Source organism: Neofelis nebulosa, chromosome 1, assembly GCF_028018385.1.
Source record: "Neofelis nebulosa isolate mNeoNeb1 chromosome 1, mNeoNeb1.pri, whole genome shotgun sequence".
NCBI lineage: Eukaryota > Metazoa > Chordata > Mammalia > Carnivora > Felidae > Neofelis > Neofelis nebulosa.
The window spans coordinates 208,254,333-208,270,900 of NC_080782.1; the positions used below are offsets into that span (position 1 = coordinate 208,254,333).

General features: G+C 38.0%; 1 protein-coding gene across 6 annotated transcripts in view; it reads left to right on the forward strand.

Annotated features, from left to right (window-relative positions):
- DIAPH3 (diaphanous related formin 3) overlaps positions 1-11,161 on the forward strand; it is a 509,936-nt gene extending 498,775 nt beyond the window's left edge. For 5 of the 6 annotated variants that reach the window (XM_058683514.1, XM_058683534.1, XM_058683524.1 and 2 more), the window contains one exon: positions 8,564-11,161. In XM_058683514.1, the coding sequence (XP_058539497.1) occupies positions 8,564-8,826 (263 nt within the window). In that variant the 3' untranslated portion in view covers positions 8,827-11,161. The remainder of the gene's footprint in view (positions 1-8,563) is intronic. The other variant, XM_058683521.1, reaches the window with a different exon arrangement.
- The last annotated feature ends 5,407 nt before the right edge of the window (positions 11,162-16,568 follow it).

Here is a 16,568-nt window from a genome sequence, read left to right on the forward strand (position 1 = left end):
GCTCTGCGCTGTCATTGTGAGCCTGATGCATGGCTTGATGTCAAGAACCATGAGATCATGACCTGAGCCAAAAGCAAGAGTCTGAAGCTTAACCAACTGAGCCACCTGGGCTCCCAAAGGACAGTTGCTTTTAATTCCTCAAGGAATTGGGTTGTAACTAAAATGACATCATAGACTGATCCACCTATTAATCCTTTTATGAGGGCTTTAGAAAGTTTTTCTTGCCTTCTGGGTACATAGTTTCATTTTAGTTAAGGGGAGAAGGCCTTAAAAATATTCCCATTAGGCTCCAATTAACAGCTTCTGACCGAAGAGCTACTTCATTCGAGTTGGTATTTAAGAATTTGCATGGCCCAGGGGTGCCTGGCTGGCTCATTTAAGCTCCTGACTTCAGCTCAGGTCATGATCTCACAGTTCATGAGTTCAAGCCCCATGCTGGGCTCTGTGCTGACAGCTCTGTTCCTGAAGCCTGCTTCAGATTCTGTGTCTCCCTCTGTCTCTGCCCCTCCTCCACTCGTGCTCACGCTTTCTCTCTCAAAAACAAACATTTAAAAAATTTTTTTTAAAAATTTGCATGACTTAGAGCCTGCTTCAGATTCTGTGTCTCCTCTCTCTGCCCTCCCCTGCTCTCATTCTCTCTCTCAAAAATATTAAAAAAAAATTTTTTTTTTAAGAATTTGCATAGGACCTTTGAGTACACTTCTTTTTCCAGTGTCCAGGTGATTACAAATGAAACATTCACCCTTGGACCATCATTCTGATGGTGGATACCTGGAGGGTGTAATGTGGGCAGCCAAGCAGTATCTCAGGTGCGTGGCTTTGGGTCTGTTGTAGCTGTAAGGCCAGTAGTGTGGCCGACTTTTGTTTGCAGTTGTGTTCCAAAGACCTTTCACAGTGTTTAGCTGTGGTTGTAAGTTCAGACACTAAAAGATTTGTTGCTATTTTGTGAGTTTCTATGGGTTCATGAGGGGACCATGCTGAAAATCAAACATCTCAAAAACTGTCCTCAGTGTTTTGCCATTTTGCTTCCCACATCCATTCTTGGACTTTACCAGGTCCCACCATCATTTGCACAAGCTGATAAGGATCTGGCAGACTGGGGTTGTAGGCCCTAATAATAACTAAATTCTTCAGAACACTTTTGGGGATCCTCCCCTTAGGAATTCTATAATTATGACCCTTATTTCATTGTTGACCAAGGAGTTAAGGATACCCGAGAAGGATCACCCAGGACCTTGGGTGGTTTATTGTAAAGGTAACTGTTTAATAGTCTCTTCAGAGTGGAAAGGCAGTTCAGACAGAGTTAGAACATGAGTACTCAGGTAAAGAAAGGTAGAGGAGAGTGATAGGAGTCGTGTCAGCTTTATTGTCATTTGTTTTAGGTACTTCTTATGTCTTTAATTTTTCATGAGCCTTTAGCAACAAATTTTTTAATGAAATAGTTTAGAATCTTGAAGCCTTTTAGAAGTTTTTGCACACCAATTAAAGTAGATACCCCATTCTGTTTAATTCAGGAACCCTTGCTTTCAAGTGTACTTTTTAAGTGAATGATCTTGTCTAATTGAGATGCTCCCCATAATGGCTATTTTAATTCTAGGTTGCCTTTAGTAAGATTTTGCCACTTTCATAGATATTTATACATTCCGTAACCATAGTCTTAGACATGAAATTAACAGGTGTGCTGTAAGGTGACACACTCAACTTTTTTGGAATTTAAAGGTCTCATTTAATTTTTTTTTTTTTTTTAAGCTAAGCCTTTGGGTCTCTTGGAGTCAAACTAATACTTAAAAGGGATGTGCCTCTGGGTTGGGGGTTGTGTGGTGTTTGCCATATACCTCATTGTGTAGATATTGAGGTTGGCAGGTGACCTAGGGTCAATCTAACCTGTCCCATGACTAACTTATCCTAACTTGAGTCTTGGGTTAGGTGGAAAGAGCTTTAACAGCTTTTAAATGCTAGACTTTTGTCCAACAGTTTTGTAGCTGCTTCCCAGATTCCTTTAGCAATAGCTTTTCTCTACACAAAACAAGACCAACAAACCTGCGCACCTTAACACACCAGCAGTAACCAAAAGATGTTGCTGCAGCCTGGACAAGACCCTGTGTGGCCCACTACTAATTCCCACCATGGAATCTTGGGCTGGGGGAAGTACTGAACCAGCAGACCTCAACAAATGGGGACTGGGGACTCCACATAACTGGGGAATTGCAGACTGCCACGAACAGTTCCCATGTGGATTTGGGAACAGAAACAAGGGCTGGGGGTATCCAGCAATTCAACAAGAATTGTGGCCTGAACTACCAGCAGCTCCCAATGTCGAACTGACAGGAAAGCCAATTAGATCAGAAGCTCAGCACCAGAATTGAAGTCAGAACCAAGAGGAATTTACAGCCCTCAGAAATGGCAAGAAAGGACTCAGAAATGTTCATGGGTACTGCTCCTGTGTTTCTGGTTGTTTCCAAAGCCCCCAGAAGTTCACTTCAGAACCCACTGCTGCCACCAAATCTATTAGAAAGCAAAATTTGACTGAGTAAATTTGAAGATCAAACTGGCTTTAGTCAACAGTTAATCAGGCAGCATCCCATCTAGAACGTAGAAAGGAGCTTCGATGAGTTATAAGAAGACTATGGAAGCTATGGAAGACTTTTACAGGCTGAAAGAGGGTGACAAAGGAAAGGGTGTTTTGTTTCAGGCGAGGCCTCCTTCCTTTGAAAGGGGACAGAAAGGGTCTATTGGGCAGATTACCTCACTAGTGCTAACCAGAAAATTCCAGATTGATTGGTAACCTTTAGCTACATTCATGGGTGAAGCTTAAACTGCAATCAGGTTAGGTATAAGTCTTGGTTTGCTGATGTGTGGCTCAGTACAAGTGACTCCAGTTTGGACATGTTTTGTTAACAAGTGTCAATTATTTTCTCAATCCAAAGATATCCTTTATTTATCATTGTCTTTGTCTGTTTTGTGAATTGGGGGAGTAACTGTTTTGTTGTTTTTGTTTCTACATAATCGGTTTCAGTAAGAGTGTCTTGGCACTCCCAAAAGATTTTGACTGTATACAAAATGCCCTTTTGCTCTTTTTGTCACTTTTACACATTTTCAATACAAAAGGTAAAATGAACAGCAAAATGAAACTAAAGGAAGACAATTATTTATAGCATCAGTAAATCAACGGTAAGAAACACCACAGGGATATGGGCTGCTGGCGGCCAGCACTAACTTCAGTTATTGCATAGATTAAAAACATATATTTGTCACACACTTTACTATCATGTACACCCAGTAGTGCTTTAAAAATTATATTTATGGGTTATTTTTTTCTCTCACCAAAGTAAAGCCATTTCTGGGGTGAAACAAACAGCTACTTAGTAGGTCAAAGTAATAGTTAGGAGCAAAAGGTAAAGAACTGTGAAGAGAAACCAAACTTCAGGAAGACTAAACAGATGCAGTCAATTTAGGACACCAGAGTTTTGTATTCTTCCTCCTGTCAAAGCTGCCACAGGCTCACCAGTGACCACAAAAGGCAGGAGCTCAATTTTATATTTCATCTGAGAGTTGGCACTTCTAAGAAGCTAGTGCCCATTAGAACCACAATGTGATGGGGGATCAATACCGACTTAAAGGGAATAATACCTCTTTCTAAACCATAACTGATATTTCCTGCAGCTGAGAGGGTTTTCCCCAAGGGCCATCAGCCAGGACTCAGCCTCGCCTCAGCAGCATAACAACTGTTGGCTGAAACATTTCCTCCTTTGAAGGCCACGTTGCATATATTTATGTTCAGTCTCTTGTCAGCAACTTTCCTAGTTTCCCATGTCTTTTCTGTTACTGGAGAAACAATGGAAAAATTAGCTCAGGAATGGTGGGTGTTTTTTGTTTTGGGCTTGTTTAGCTTTCTTTGTCTTCCGAATCTGTAGTCCACCAAAGGTCATGTGAGATCCACCCCTAAATGTAGTTTAGGGCTTTTATTCTCCTGTTTAAGTCCAGTGGGTTCTCTGTATGTAACTTTTCAGTTTCAGGGAAAAAAAAAAAAATCCATGGTCGAACTCCAGAATCAATTCTTACGGTGAGAATCATATCGAAATAAGTGAGTTTTGTCTTAAAGGAAAATAGCATGTATTCTCACACTGTTTATTTCCACAGAAACATAAGAACAAGGTGTGTGGATTAGACTCCCTTACTGACCTACTACTAAGAATAGCAGCTGGTCCCTGCCATCTGTACTATAATCACCAATGGCCCTGGATGTTGGCCATAGTCCTAGATATATCATACTTCCCTTCACAAACATCAATTGTAACATCTTGTAAGCCCTGGATTTGATTCATAAAATAATAGCACAAGCTCCCTCTCTCTGGGGAGTTAAGCAATCATTCTGCTTTGCTTTCATATTTTTAGTTTCTGTTTAAAAATGTGTACTCTTAAGGGATTGAGTTGATGGGATAGAGAAAAGACTTCTTTTTTTTCTTGATACCCCAGCCCTGTCTTTCGTTGAAAGAGTCCAAGTGCATCATCTTGTATTTGGAACAGTCTAATTTCATAGGAAAAGGATATGAGCCCACCAGCTTCAAATTACAATTTATTTTATGTCTCTGATCACCTATATAGAGCTCTCTCCAAATTAAACGGTTGTGGCATGCCCCTGATGTTCAAAGCAAACCATGTAGAAATGAAGTGCATGTTTTTGTGTGGAATTTGTATCTGTGGTTCAGCCCACATGAAGCCAACAATAGTAGTAGACTTTAAAATAATAGTAATGTCAAAAGACACCTGGCTTTGAACCAACATTATAACAAAAGTGAACATCCAATTCGGTGGCTTCCTCTACCTGTTAACATTTTCTCTAGTTGCAGTGGGATGGGAGACTTCTCCATCTCAACTTTATCAGCTTTGTGGTTTCAGATGAGACTCCCTCAGTTCCACAGTTTGGACCTCCCATGACTGGGGACAAAGCAAAAAGAAAGAAACTCTGGTCCCACATGAAGGCTCTTGAGGTACTAGGATATAAATGTGAGGGCTGGGGTGAAGAGTTGTTATCTACGAGCTATAAACTCATTCTTAAAGAAGCCCTTGTGCACTTTCTTTTTTATTTCTTTGGTGGTTTCAGGAATGGTCACTTTCTGTTTGTATCATCTTGTCTGTTGCTTCTCATAAAAGATTCTCCTCCTGAAACCACAGAGGAGTTAAATGCCAGCTTGGTTTTTCTCTTACCTATGGGTGTGCTGCAGGAACAAAATAATATTTGGGGTTTTCTTAAAGGGGTGGAAATGCTCTTGCCTGCATTGACCCACCCAGTGTTATCCACCTAAGCCTCCGAAGAAGTTCAAAGAGCAAACAGTTAAAGAGAAGCCCAGGCTCTGCTAGGCATTTCATCCTTGGATCTGGCATAGATGGAGTCAAAGAGGACCAAAATATCCAAGTGGATATACAGTCCTACTGTTAGCAACATGCAGTTTATTAGTGACCTTGACAAGAGCTGTTTCAGAAGAGGAAAGGGTCAAAAGCATGATTGGAGTGGGTTCAAGAGAAAAATAGGAAGAGAGGAAGTGAGACAGTAAGAATGGGCAATTCTGTTGAGATATTTTGCTATAAAGGCAGTCAACAATTGAGGTAGTAAATGGAGACTATGGAGTCAAATATATATATTTTTTCTCTAAAGATTGGGTTTAATACAACATACTTGTATGCTGAGGGGAATGATCACATGAAGAAGGTAACGTTTCCAATATGGTAGAGAGAGGACAAGCTGCAGGGGGGAATGTTGGTGAATAGACAAGTGACAGTAGTATGTGGTGTTTACTGTGAAGATTTGTCCTCAGAGGGCGGCAGAGAGGATCCTAAGGAGAGAAGGAGTGTATGTGCGTGAAGTAGGTAGATCGTAGGGGTAGGCAGAAGCTTATGGGAGTTCTCTTCTGATTGCTTCTATGAATGAGTTAAATGGCAGTGAAGGAGAACATGTTGGACAGTTGATAAGAAAGGAGAAGGTGTAAAATATTTGTCTAGGAGAATGGAAGAGTAAATGGACTAGGGAACTGCAGTAGTATTAAGGTCATACTTGAAATTCATGGTCATGAATTTCAGCAAGACCCAGAAAGCAAAGGAGTACATGTGTGACCTTGGACATACTGCTCTGAGGTAGTTTACATGGGTCTACTATCTGCTGTACAAAGTTGTTGAGAGAATTAAATGTGACAGAAAGCATTTTGAAGTATAAGTACAGGATATGATTATTATGAAACTTAGCTTTGAATTACTTAGCACTTTTCCTTGGCAAAAAGCTTTTCAAATTTGTTTAAGACAGCCTTAGTATCTCTAGAGACAGCATTTGGCTTCTGCCACTGATTTACTCAGTAACTCAGTCTAAGCAAATGACTTAACTTCCTTTTGCTTTTACCTCTCAATCTATAAAACGAGGGTGGTTATGTTTAAAGCACAACAAATGCTTTATAAATAAAGGTGCTATGTAAACGCAAGCTGGTAATAAAATGGTATTTCAAGCCTCACTGGTACGGTCACTGGAAACTCAGACAGGTCAGCCTTGGGGGGTAGGTGCATCCCTTAAGAAGCTTTTATAGAAGGGAAACACGAATATCTTGAAATTGGTGTCACCCACGTTATTTCCATTAACATTTACAACTACTCTTTAAGGTTGATCCATGGAACCTGAGACACAAAAAGTTGCATTGTTAAAGCCAAGCAGAAGCTTGGATTTCAATCCAGATTTATCCTAAAACCCTACGCCCCTTTTTCATTTTGCCACATATAGAATTGGGCTTGATACATCGTAGCCAGAGAAGGTATGGGATATTTTGTGTTTATTACACACCCATATTTTAGCCAACTTAATCTCTTGTTTGCCATCAAAAATGGAGCTAGAGTTGCCCAGCAGCAGAATACCAGCTACTTCATTGGAGAGATCATCATGATGGAGTCGTTTACAAGAAACTAAATGACAAGAAAAGATAGGAACATCTGGAGAAAGGAGCGTAAGCTGACCAAAGATTTACACTTAGCTACAAATGCAGTTTTCAGACATTCTGGGACAGGGGGGTGGATACTATAAAAATAAATAAATTTGTGTGATCATGGGAACTGCAGGAATAGTATGTCCTCTGTCCTCTTGACTACAAACACAATATGTACATTATATATTTAATTATGTAATTAAAGAACTATATAATTTATAAATTACAAAGCATAAATAGCTCTAGGAAAATCAGTGCTCTGTTAGATTTTTATTTTTGAGTAACGATTGCCCAGCTGATAGAGAAGGTGATAGGAAAGCTGTATTTATTTTCTTCCAACAGCTAAAAGGTGATCATACTTCTAAAATTTGTTGAGATTGTCCAAGAAAGTGTGTAAAATACTCATCCATCACTGGAAGCCCCTGGTCAGGAAATGACAGTGCAGTAAATATCTTCAGCAGCCACCTTTTAATGTACAAGCTGTTTTCGGTTGGAATTTCCAGCACTCACATAAAACACACTGTCATGAGTGACTGCTTGTGCTCCAAAGTCATTACTATTGGGATAATGGAACATCTCTCAGCGAATAACCAAAAAACTTTAAATGTCATGTCAAGTTTGTTGAAGCCATTTTCAAGCCCCATTCAAGGTTACATGAATATTGAGGGTGTCGGTTTTTTAGAAGTGTTGAGGTCTGTGAGAGCTAACTCATAAGGTTGTACAATAGGAGAGTCAGTTAATTAAAAGAAAATCTCATGTTCCTTGCGAAAGTCAATCAGCCAGAGCCTTTTAGTCATTAGCTACTGCAGCTCTCTCCTTATAGCCTTCTACATCAGGCTCAGTCACTTACCAATAAAAGAATATGTATGTGTGTATGTATACATGTCTGTATAAATATATGTGTGTGTATTTGACAGATTATGATGTAGATTTGCTAGGAAGTTTTAACAATTTGCCTCCCAAATGCAATATTTCTTTTGAGGGAAGTCATTGACTTTTTACAGTCCTATTATAAACTTTCCTTTTTGGTTTTTTAAAAAATAATAATTCTCATTATTATTCCAACTAAGGTATATCTTGGGTCATAGAGTTGGAGATAATTTCTTTACCCAGCGCATATTTATTGAGCATCACTTTGCTCCAGAGCCATTTTAGGCACTGACATTAAAGCAGTATTTCGAACCACCTCCCTGCTGTCTTGGAGCTTATATTCTAGTAAAGAGACAGAGAATGGACGAGTAAACAGATATTTGATGTGTCTGGTGGTTAGGAGTTCAGTGAAGGAAAAAATGAGGAAGGATGTGTGATGGAAAGGGGCAGCGCTATTTCAGTTGTATGGTCAGAAGAGTCCTCTCTATTTAGATAGCATTTGAGCAGAGACCAGAAGGAAATCGGCATTTGTGCTAATGAAATGGTTGTCTATTTACATTTTAGTTTCTTCTTAAACTATGTGTATTTATTTTCAATCTACCTGTCTCTGCTGAATATTTTAATTTAGTCTATCTAAGAGGACTTGTCTGAGAATAATTATTTTAAATTAATGTGCACAGTCCTTGCTTATCACAGTGATAAGTTTAATGTTTCTTTCTTCCTTACTGTAGAAAATCAGAAAGTGCAGTTGACAGAAGGGTCACGTTCACACTACAATATCAATTGCAACTCAACGAGGACTCCAGTCGCCAAGGAGCTTAATTATAATCTAGACACTCATACGTCTACAGAGAGGATCAAGGCAGTTGAGAAGAAGGAAGCCTGTAATGTAGAAAGCAACAGAAAAAAGGAAATGGAACTTCTTGGCTCTGTTTCTAAAAACGAATCTGTTCCCGAAGTTGAAGCCCTGCTGGCAAGATTACGAGCTTTATAAATTAAACTGGTAAAAAATGATTAAGCCAAATATAAAGCAATGCTCTAAGCTATAACACTTGAAAAAATGCTTTTTATATAAGTGACTTTATATAGTTTAAATTATGATATATATTAGAAAAATAAAGCTAACTACATGATTGCAATGCTTTTTCTATGTACTTGAGGATTTGGCTTATTCAAGATTGTAATGGGTTTTAATGCTTTTCTTGTCTCCTGGTATTCATGTGTTCTATATTTGGTGGCTAAGTTATACATAATGCTTTAGAGAACAGGTAGGTAGCCATGTGTTCAGCAATGTGTCCTGAAGAGAATACATTTTATTAAGTCACTGTAATTTTTACCTTACTGTTTTTAGCATTAATGAATATCAAATTATAATGTCAACTCTTGGTGTGTGTGTATGCATGTATATATGGTGTGTGTGTATATGTATAATATATATATATTTATATATTATATACATACACATATATATGTGTGTATAATATATATATATATATATATTTCCCATGCATGTCATTTAACATAGGCCCAAGTTTCTCCTTAGTTGGGATCTACATGCTATCAACGCAACATCAGAAACATGAAATTGAATGTAACAGAGCTGTAAGGAAATGAATGCAAGCTCATTATTATAATTGTTGAGTTCGTGTTAATTAGAGCCTGCAGGAGACTATAAGGCCGTTGAGCACATTTCCAAAAATGATGTACTAGCAAGGTATGCCCTCTTCGTGAAATGCACATGCTTTTGTATAAAGTAGATGTATATGGTGTTAGAGTGCTGCCGAAACTCAACTGCGAGAGCATTTTTCCCCTTGGTTATTATGACTCTCAGGAGGTAGCATCTTGAAACTTCCCAAGTAACGAAGTTTTTTGTTTTTTTTTTTTTTTCTGTGAACAAACTTGAAATTACAGTCTCTTTGATCTGACAATCAATAAGTTTAACAAAGATCTAAAGTGTTTCAAGGAAAGTTTCCTATGCATATGTTGCAATTTTCCCTCATTTGGGGCACTGAATTAACTCTTAATCCTATACAAAAGAAAATAAACTTGCTACTCGCACTAAATGAAAAAATTGGGTGTTTTTGTAGCTAGCATATTCTGTGGAAATAGCCTGTGCTATGCAGTCTATCTAAGCATCTATTTTGCTTTATTATGTGCAGTAAATAAATGACTGCTCTTTTACCTTCAGTTAAAAAGCAGTTATGTGGAACCAGTCTGGCGAGGTCCACTGCTTTTTATTTCCTTGTTTAAGTTGCCACCTCCTTTCAGCTCCAAGTTAATAAAGTTAATTAATTAGAACTATGAACCAGGCCCTGTTTATAGACATTGGGGAACAGAGTGTTATCCACAGCCTATGCAGGAATAAATTGTTCTCCTATGTATGGCTGAAATAGAAATTGCACTCAGAGGGCAAAATGCATATTTTCCTGAAAACAAATCTTAACAATGAAGAAAGGTGAAGGACATTTACACATTTTAGCAGACAGGACCCTAACAGCAAGAAAAGAAGTGAAAGAAAAGAATTCTGACGATCAGTTCTTAACATGATTTTGCAAACACTTGGGCTTTTCAGAAGCAAAACTGAAATTCAGCCAGATAGTTTGGACATACCAGGTGGCATGTAAACACTCTGGAAACTTGGGGCCAGGGAGCAGCCACAAGGGAGAAGCAGCCTGGCAAGTAAAGGGAAGTGAAGATGACATAGACCCCCAAGGGCAGAGAAATGCAGGCAAGTCCTAAACAGACGCAGTCAGCCCCCAGCACCTGTCTGCAGGAGTGGAAGGACAGCCAGCTAGTGGGAGGACCAGCAGGGGCCGGCCTCCTGCAGGTCAGGGGCCCCACTCCCTCTGCCTCCCTGGCAGGAGTGTGTTCTGATCAGGCCTGGATAGGGGACTATGTTTTGTGTTTCCCTCTCCACACCTAAAGAGCAAACAGAGGTAAGAGCCAACCAAGAAACAGCTCATTTTCTGCTGCAGAAATTTCAGTGATAAATGCTCCTTCAACAATGGGCAGGGGGGTATGATTAGGGTTTTTAAATCCATATTATTCCTTTAGCCAACTTTAGATGAAAACTAGACATCAAGGTACAAGTTCATGTTTCTGAGCAGTTTATTCTTTTGAATTTGCAGGTAAATGTGAAGCCAAAACACAGCTCAGCACCCTTGACAAGGATGTTCATCCAGGCTAGTGACAAACCCCAACTGGGTTCCCACCCCCTCTCAGGTCAGCGTAAATAATTTGGCAAAAACACACAGACAAGTAAGCACTCAAATACAACGAGTTGTCCAAAAGCAAAGACCTGCTGCTAACAAGTTTTCCCATATATTTGATATTTGAAGTGATTTATAAATAAGGGAGGCCATCCAATCATACAGCAGCCCCCCTCCCCCCACCACTGCCTTATCCTCAGGGGATTCATTCAAAGACATCCTCCCCAGGGGATGCCTGAAGTTGCAAGTAGTACCAAACCCTAAATAGACTATGCTTTTTCCTATACAAAGTTTAATGTCTAATTAGGCACAGTAAGAGATGAACAGCAATACTAATACTAAAATAGAATAATTGTAACCATACACTATAATAAAAGGCTATATGAATGAATGTAGCTTCTATCAGAATACCTTCATGTACTATACTCCTCCTTTTTGTGATGATGGGAGATGATAAAATGCCTCCGTGATGAAAGGAGGTGAGGTGAACATTGCAGGTATAGTTTTAAGCTACTATAACCTTCTGACAGTATGTCAGACTGAGGATTATCTGCTTCCAGACTATGGCTGAGCCCAGGTAACGGAAACCATGGAAAGTTAAACCAGAAATGAAGGCATGGAGGGACCACTCTATATGCATGTATGTCCTTTGTTAACATTTAGATATTTTAAAAAAATGTATAAAAGTTTATATGAGGAAGTAGATGGTTCAATAATTTATGGCATACATTTTCTGGTAAATCTAGAAAATGCAATTATTTATACCAAGTTTCTCCAAAACTCTAGTTATTACCACACTATTTAGTCAAAAAGAGGACTCAGTAATGACTTTAAAATGTTAGGTTAGCCACAAATGATTATTGCCTGGGTTGATCCGTTCTTATTTTAAAATACAATCCAATGTGGATCTGAGTTTCCTAGTTAAAAACAAAACCCTCCTTTATGGTTAAGTACAGGTGGGCCAGGAGCACATTTCGAGGTTACTTTTGTGCCAACTTTTTGTACAGACTATGTAACTTTTGGAAAGTAATAGGTCCTAATAAATAAACTGCTAATTTGAACCTCAAAAAGTGGCATTTGTGTTCTTCTTCTCCATATTAATTGTTAAAATTTTTGAAATCCAGGAATGGTAAGCTGGCAGTGTAACCATATTCAATTTTGTCTAGTCAGTTGTTAAAAGTAGCTCTTCTATGTCCTTGCCAGGCCTGAGTGTTCTTAAAATATGTCCTGGGGCCAAACTGTTAAGTCATTTTGCTCTAAGAGCTACTCTTTAGCAAAACACATGAAGTTGCCAAAGAACCACAAAGTCTGGATGGTATTTCAAAATTGAATCCAAATCTCCCCATAAAAGTTCATTATTCCTAAGCAGACCTTTGCCTTTGAGAATGGGTACAAGGAGACCGTGTCTTGGGATTTGGAAAGATGGCAGAGTAGGAGGGCACTGAACTCACCTCCTCCTACAGAAGCATCAAGGCTACAACTACATACGGTGCGACTCACTCTGAGAACAACCTGAGCCTAGTGGAATAGCTATTCCACAGCCAAAGACATAAAGAGCGACACTGAGAAGGGCAGGTGAGGCAGAGACACAGTTGTGAACCAACCCCCCTCCCCAGCAGTCAGCTGGGCTGGGGGTGACCCCACTCACCAGGGCACCTATAGTAGTCATGGCCCAGTCATGAAAGGAAGGCACACACAGCCCACACAAGAGACACCCCTGAAGAGCCTGGTTCTGATGACCAGAGGGATTATCTACTGGGTCCACACTTTGTTACACAAGACCACTCCTTGCAAGACCAGGAGATACAGCTGATATACATAATACATACAAACACAGAGAGCCAGACAAATGAGACACAGAAATATGTTCCAAACAAAGGAATAAGACAAAACCTCAGAGAAAGAACTAAACAAAGATAAGCCATCTACCTAATAAAGAGTTCAAAGTAATGATCACAGAGATGCTCACCAGACTTGAGAGAAGAGGGATGAATTAAGTGAAAACTTCAAAAAGATAGGAAGTGAGAAAGGAATCAGAGGCAAAAAATTAGTAGCTGAAATGAAAAATACAAGGCAACCCACAGCAAATCAGAGGATACCGAAGGACGGGTCAGTGATGTGGTAGACATCATCTAAACTGAACAGTGAAAAGGATGAAAAAAATATGTTAAGAGACTACTGATACACTATCAAGTGCTCTAAGATTAGCATTATAGGTGTCCCACAAGGAGAGGAGGAATAGGGGCAGAAAACTTATTTGAAAAAATAGCTGCAAACTTCCCTAACCTAGGAAAGGAAACAAACATGCTTCAGGAAGCTTCCTGTGCTTCAGGAAGCACAGAGAGCTCCAAACAAGATGAGCTCAAAGAAGTCTACACCAAGACATAATAATTAAGTTATCAAAAATTAAAGATAACCTTAAAAACAACAAGAGAAAAGGAAATAATTTCATACAAGGGAAAAATCCACAAAGCTATCAGTTGGTTTTTCAACTGAAACTTTGCAGGCAAGAGGGAGTGGCATGATATGTTCAAAGTACCAGAAAGAAAAAAACAACCAAGAATATTCTACCTGGCAAGGTTTTCATTCAGTATTGAATAAGAGAGAGTTTCCCAGGCAAACAAAAGTTAAAGGAGGTCATCAATAATAAACTGGCTTTACAAAAAATGTTAACGGTACTTCTTTAAGTAGAAAAGAAAAGAACATTACTAGAAGTAAGAAAATTGTGAAAGGGAAACAATTCACTGATAAAAGCAAACATAGCAAAGATAGATCAATCAACTATAAAGCTAGCATGAAGGTTAAAAGACAAGGTAGTAAAATCAATTGTATCTATAATAATTAAAGGTCAAATACATCTACAATTAAGGATACATAGAATAAAAAGATGTAAAATACATTGTACACATAAAATCTATACATGGGGGAAGTAAAAATGTAGTGCCTTTATAATGTGTTCAAATTTAAGTGACCATTTACTTAATATAGACTGCTATATACATAAGATTTTATATATGACCTTTTTTTTTTTAATTTTTTTAAAGTAAGCTCTAAGCTCAATGTGGGGCTCGAACTCACAACCCCAAGATCAAGAGTCCCATGCTCTACCAGCTGAGCCAGCCAGGCACCACAAGATTTTATGTATGAACTCTATGGTAACCACAAACCAAAAACTTAAAATAGATACACAAAAAATAAAGAGAATGAATTTAAGCATAACACTACAGAAAGTAATCAAACCACAGGAAAAGACAACAAGAAGAAAGGAACAGAGGAAAACTACAAAAACAACCAGAAAATAAGTAACAAAATGACAGTGTATATCTATCAATTATTTTAAATGTAATAGATGGCATGTTCCAATCAAAAGACTAAATGGATGACTGGATAAAAAATAAGACCTGTCTAGAGCTGTTTATAAGAGACTCATTTCAGATCTATGGGCATATACAGACTAAAAGTGAGAGATGAAAAAGATTCCATGCAAATGGAAGTGGGGGGGGGGGGTGGGGAAAGCTGGGGTAGCAATATTTTATCAGACAAAAGAGACTTTAAAACAAAAAACCTTAGCAAGAGACAAAGAAGGGTATTACATAATAATAAAAGGGATCAACCCAACAAAAGAATGTAACAATTGTAAATATCCATACACCCAAAATAGGAGCACCTAAATATGTAAAGCAAATATTAACAGATAAAAAGGGAGATCTTGCCAGTAATACAATAGTAGGAATCTTTGACACACATACCCCTCTCTTACATCAATGGACAGATCATCCAGGCCAAAATATCAATAAGGAAAATGTCTTTAAAGGACATATTAGACAAGATGGACTTCACAGATGATATATACAAAATATTTCATTCAAAATCCAGAGAATACACATTCTTTTCAGGTGCACATGGAACACTGTCCAGGATAGATCACATGTTAGGCCACAAAAACAGTCTAATAAATTTAAGAAGATTAAAATCATATCAAGTATCTTTTCTGACCATGATGTATGTACTACAAATTCATTAGAAGAAATAAAACTGGAAAAAAAACAAACACATGAAGGCTAAACAAAATGCTACTAAACAACCAATAGATCAACCAAGAAATCAAGAGGAAATAAAAAAAATACATAGAGAAAAATGAAAATGGAAACACAGTGGACCAAAATCTTTGAGATGGAGAAAAAGCAGTGCTAAGAGGGAAGTTTATAGGTACACAGGCGACCTCCCAAAGCATGAAAAATTTCAAGCAACCTAACCTTACACCTAAACAAACTAGGAAAAGAACAAATGAAGCCCAAAGACAGTAGAAGAAAGGCAATAATACAGATCAGCATGGAAATAAATGAAATAGAGACTAAAAAACAATAGAAAAGATCAATAAAACTAAGAGCTGGTTCTTTGAAAAATAAACAAAATTGATTAAACCTTTAGCCAAATGCATCAAGAAAAAAAAAAAAAAGAAAGGACTCAAAATCAGAAATGAAAGAGCAGTACAATCAACTCAAATAAACAAAACCAAAGTACAACCAACATCACAGAACTCAAAGAATCATGAGACTACTATGAAAAATTACATACCAACAAATTGGACAACCCAGAATAAATGGACAAATTCCTGGAAATAATTTCTAAGATTGAAGAAGAAATAGAAAGTCTGAACAAATAATTATTAGTAATGAGATTGAATCAGTAATCAAAAAACTCCCGACAAAAAAAAGTTCAGGACCAGATGACTTCCCAGGTGAATCCTACCAAACATTTAAAGATGATTGATGCCCTACTCTTCTTGAACTATGAGAAGAGGAAGAAGTGATTCCAAATTCATTCTATGAGGCCATCAACACCCTGATCTCCAAACCAAAGACATTGCATAAAAAGAGCACTATAGGCCAATATCTCTGATGAACATAGATGCATAAATCCTCAACAAAATTTTTGCAAACCAAATTCAACAATACATTAACATTCACCACAACCAAGTGGGATTTATTCCAGGGATGCTAGAATGGTTCAATATTTGCAAATCAGTGGGATACATCACATTAACAACAAGAAAGATAACCATATAATCATCTCAATAGATGCAGGAAAAAGCAGTTAACAAACTACAACATCCACTCATAATAAAAACTCAATAAAGTAGTTTTAGTGGTAACACAATAAAGGCCATATATATACAAACCCACAGCTAACATCATATTCAATGGGGAAGAGCTGAAAAATTTTCCCTAAAATCAGGGTTAAGACAAGGCAGTCCACTCTCACCATTCTCATTTAGCATAGTACTGGAAGTCCTAGCCCAGCAATCAGACAAAGAGAAATACAAGTGTCCAAAGTGGTAAGAAAAAAATTAAACTCTTACTTTTTGCAAATGACATGATACATACATATAAACCCTAAAGACTATAAAAAAAAAAAAAACAACAACTATTAGAATAAATGAATTCAGTAGAGTTGTAGGATACAAAATCAACATACAGAAATATTTTGCATTTCTATACACTAATAACAAAAGAGAGAAATTTTT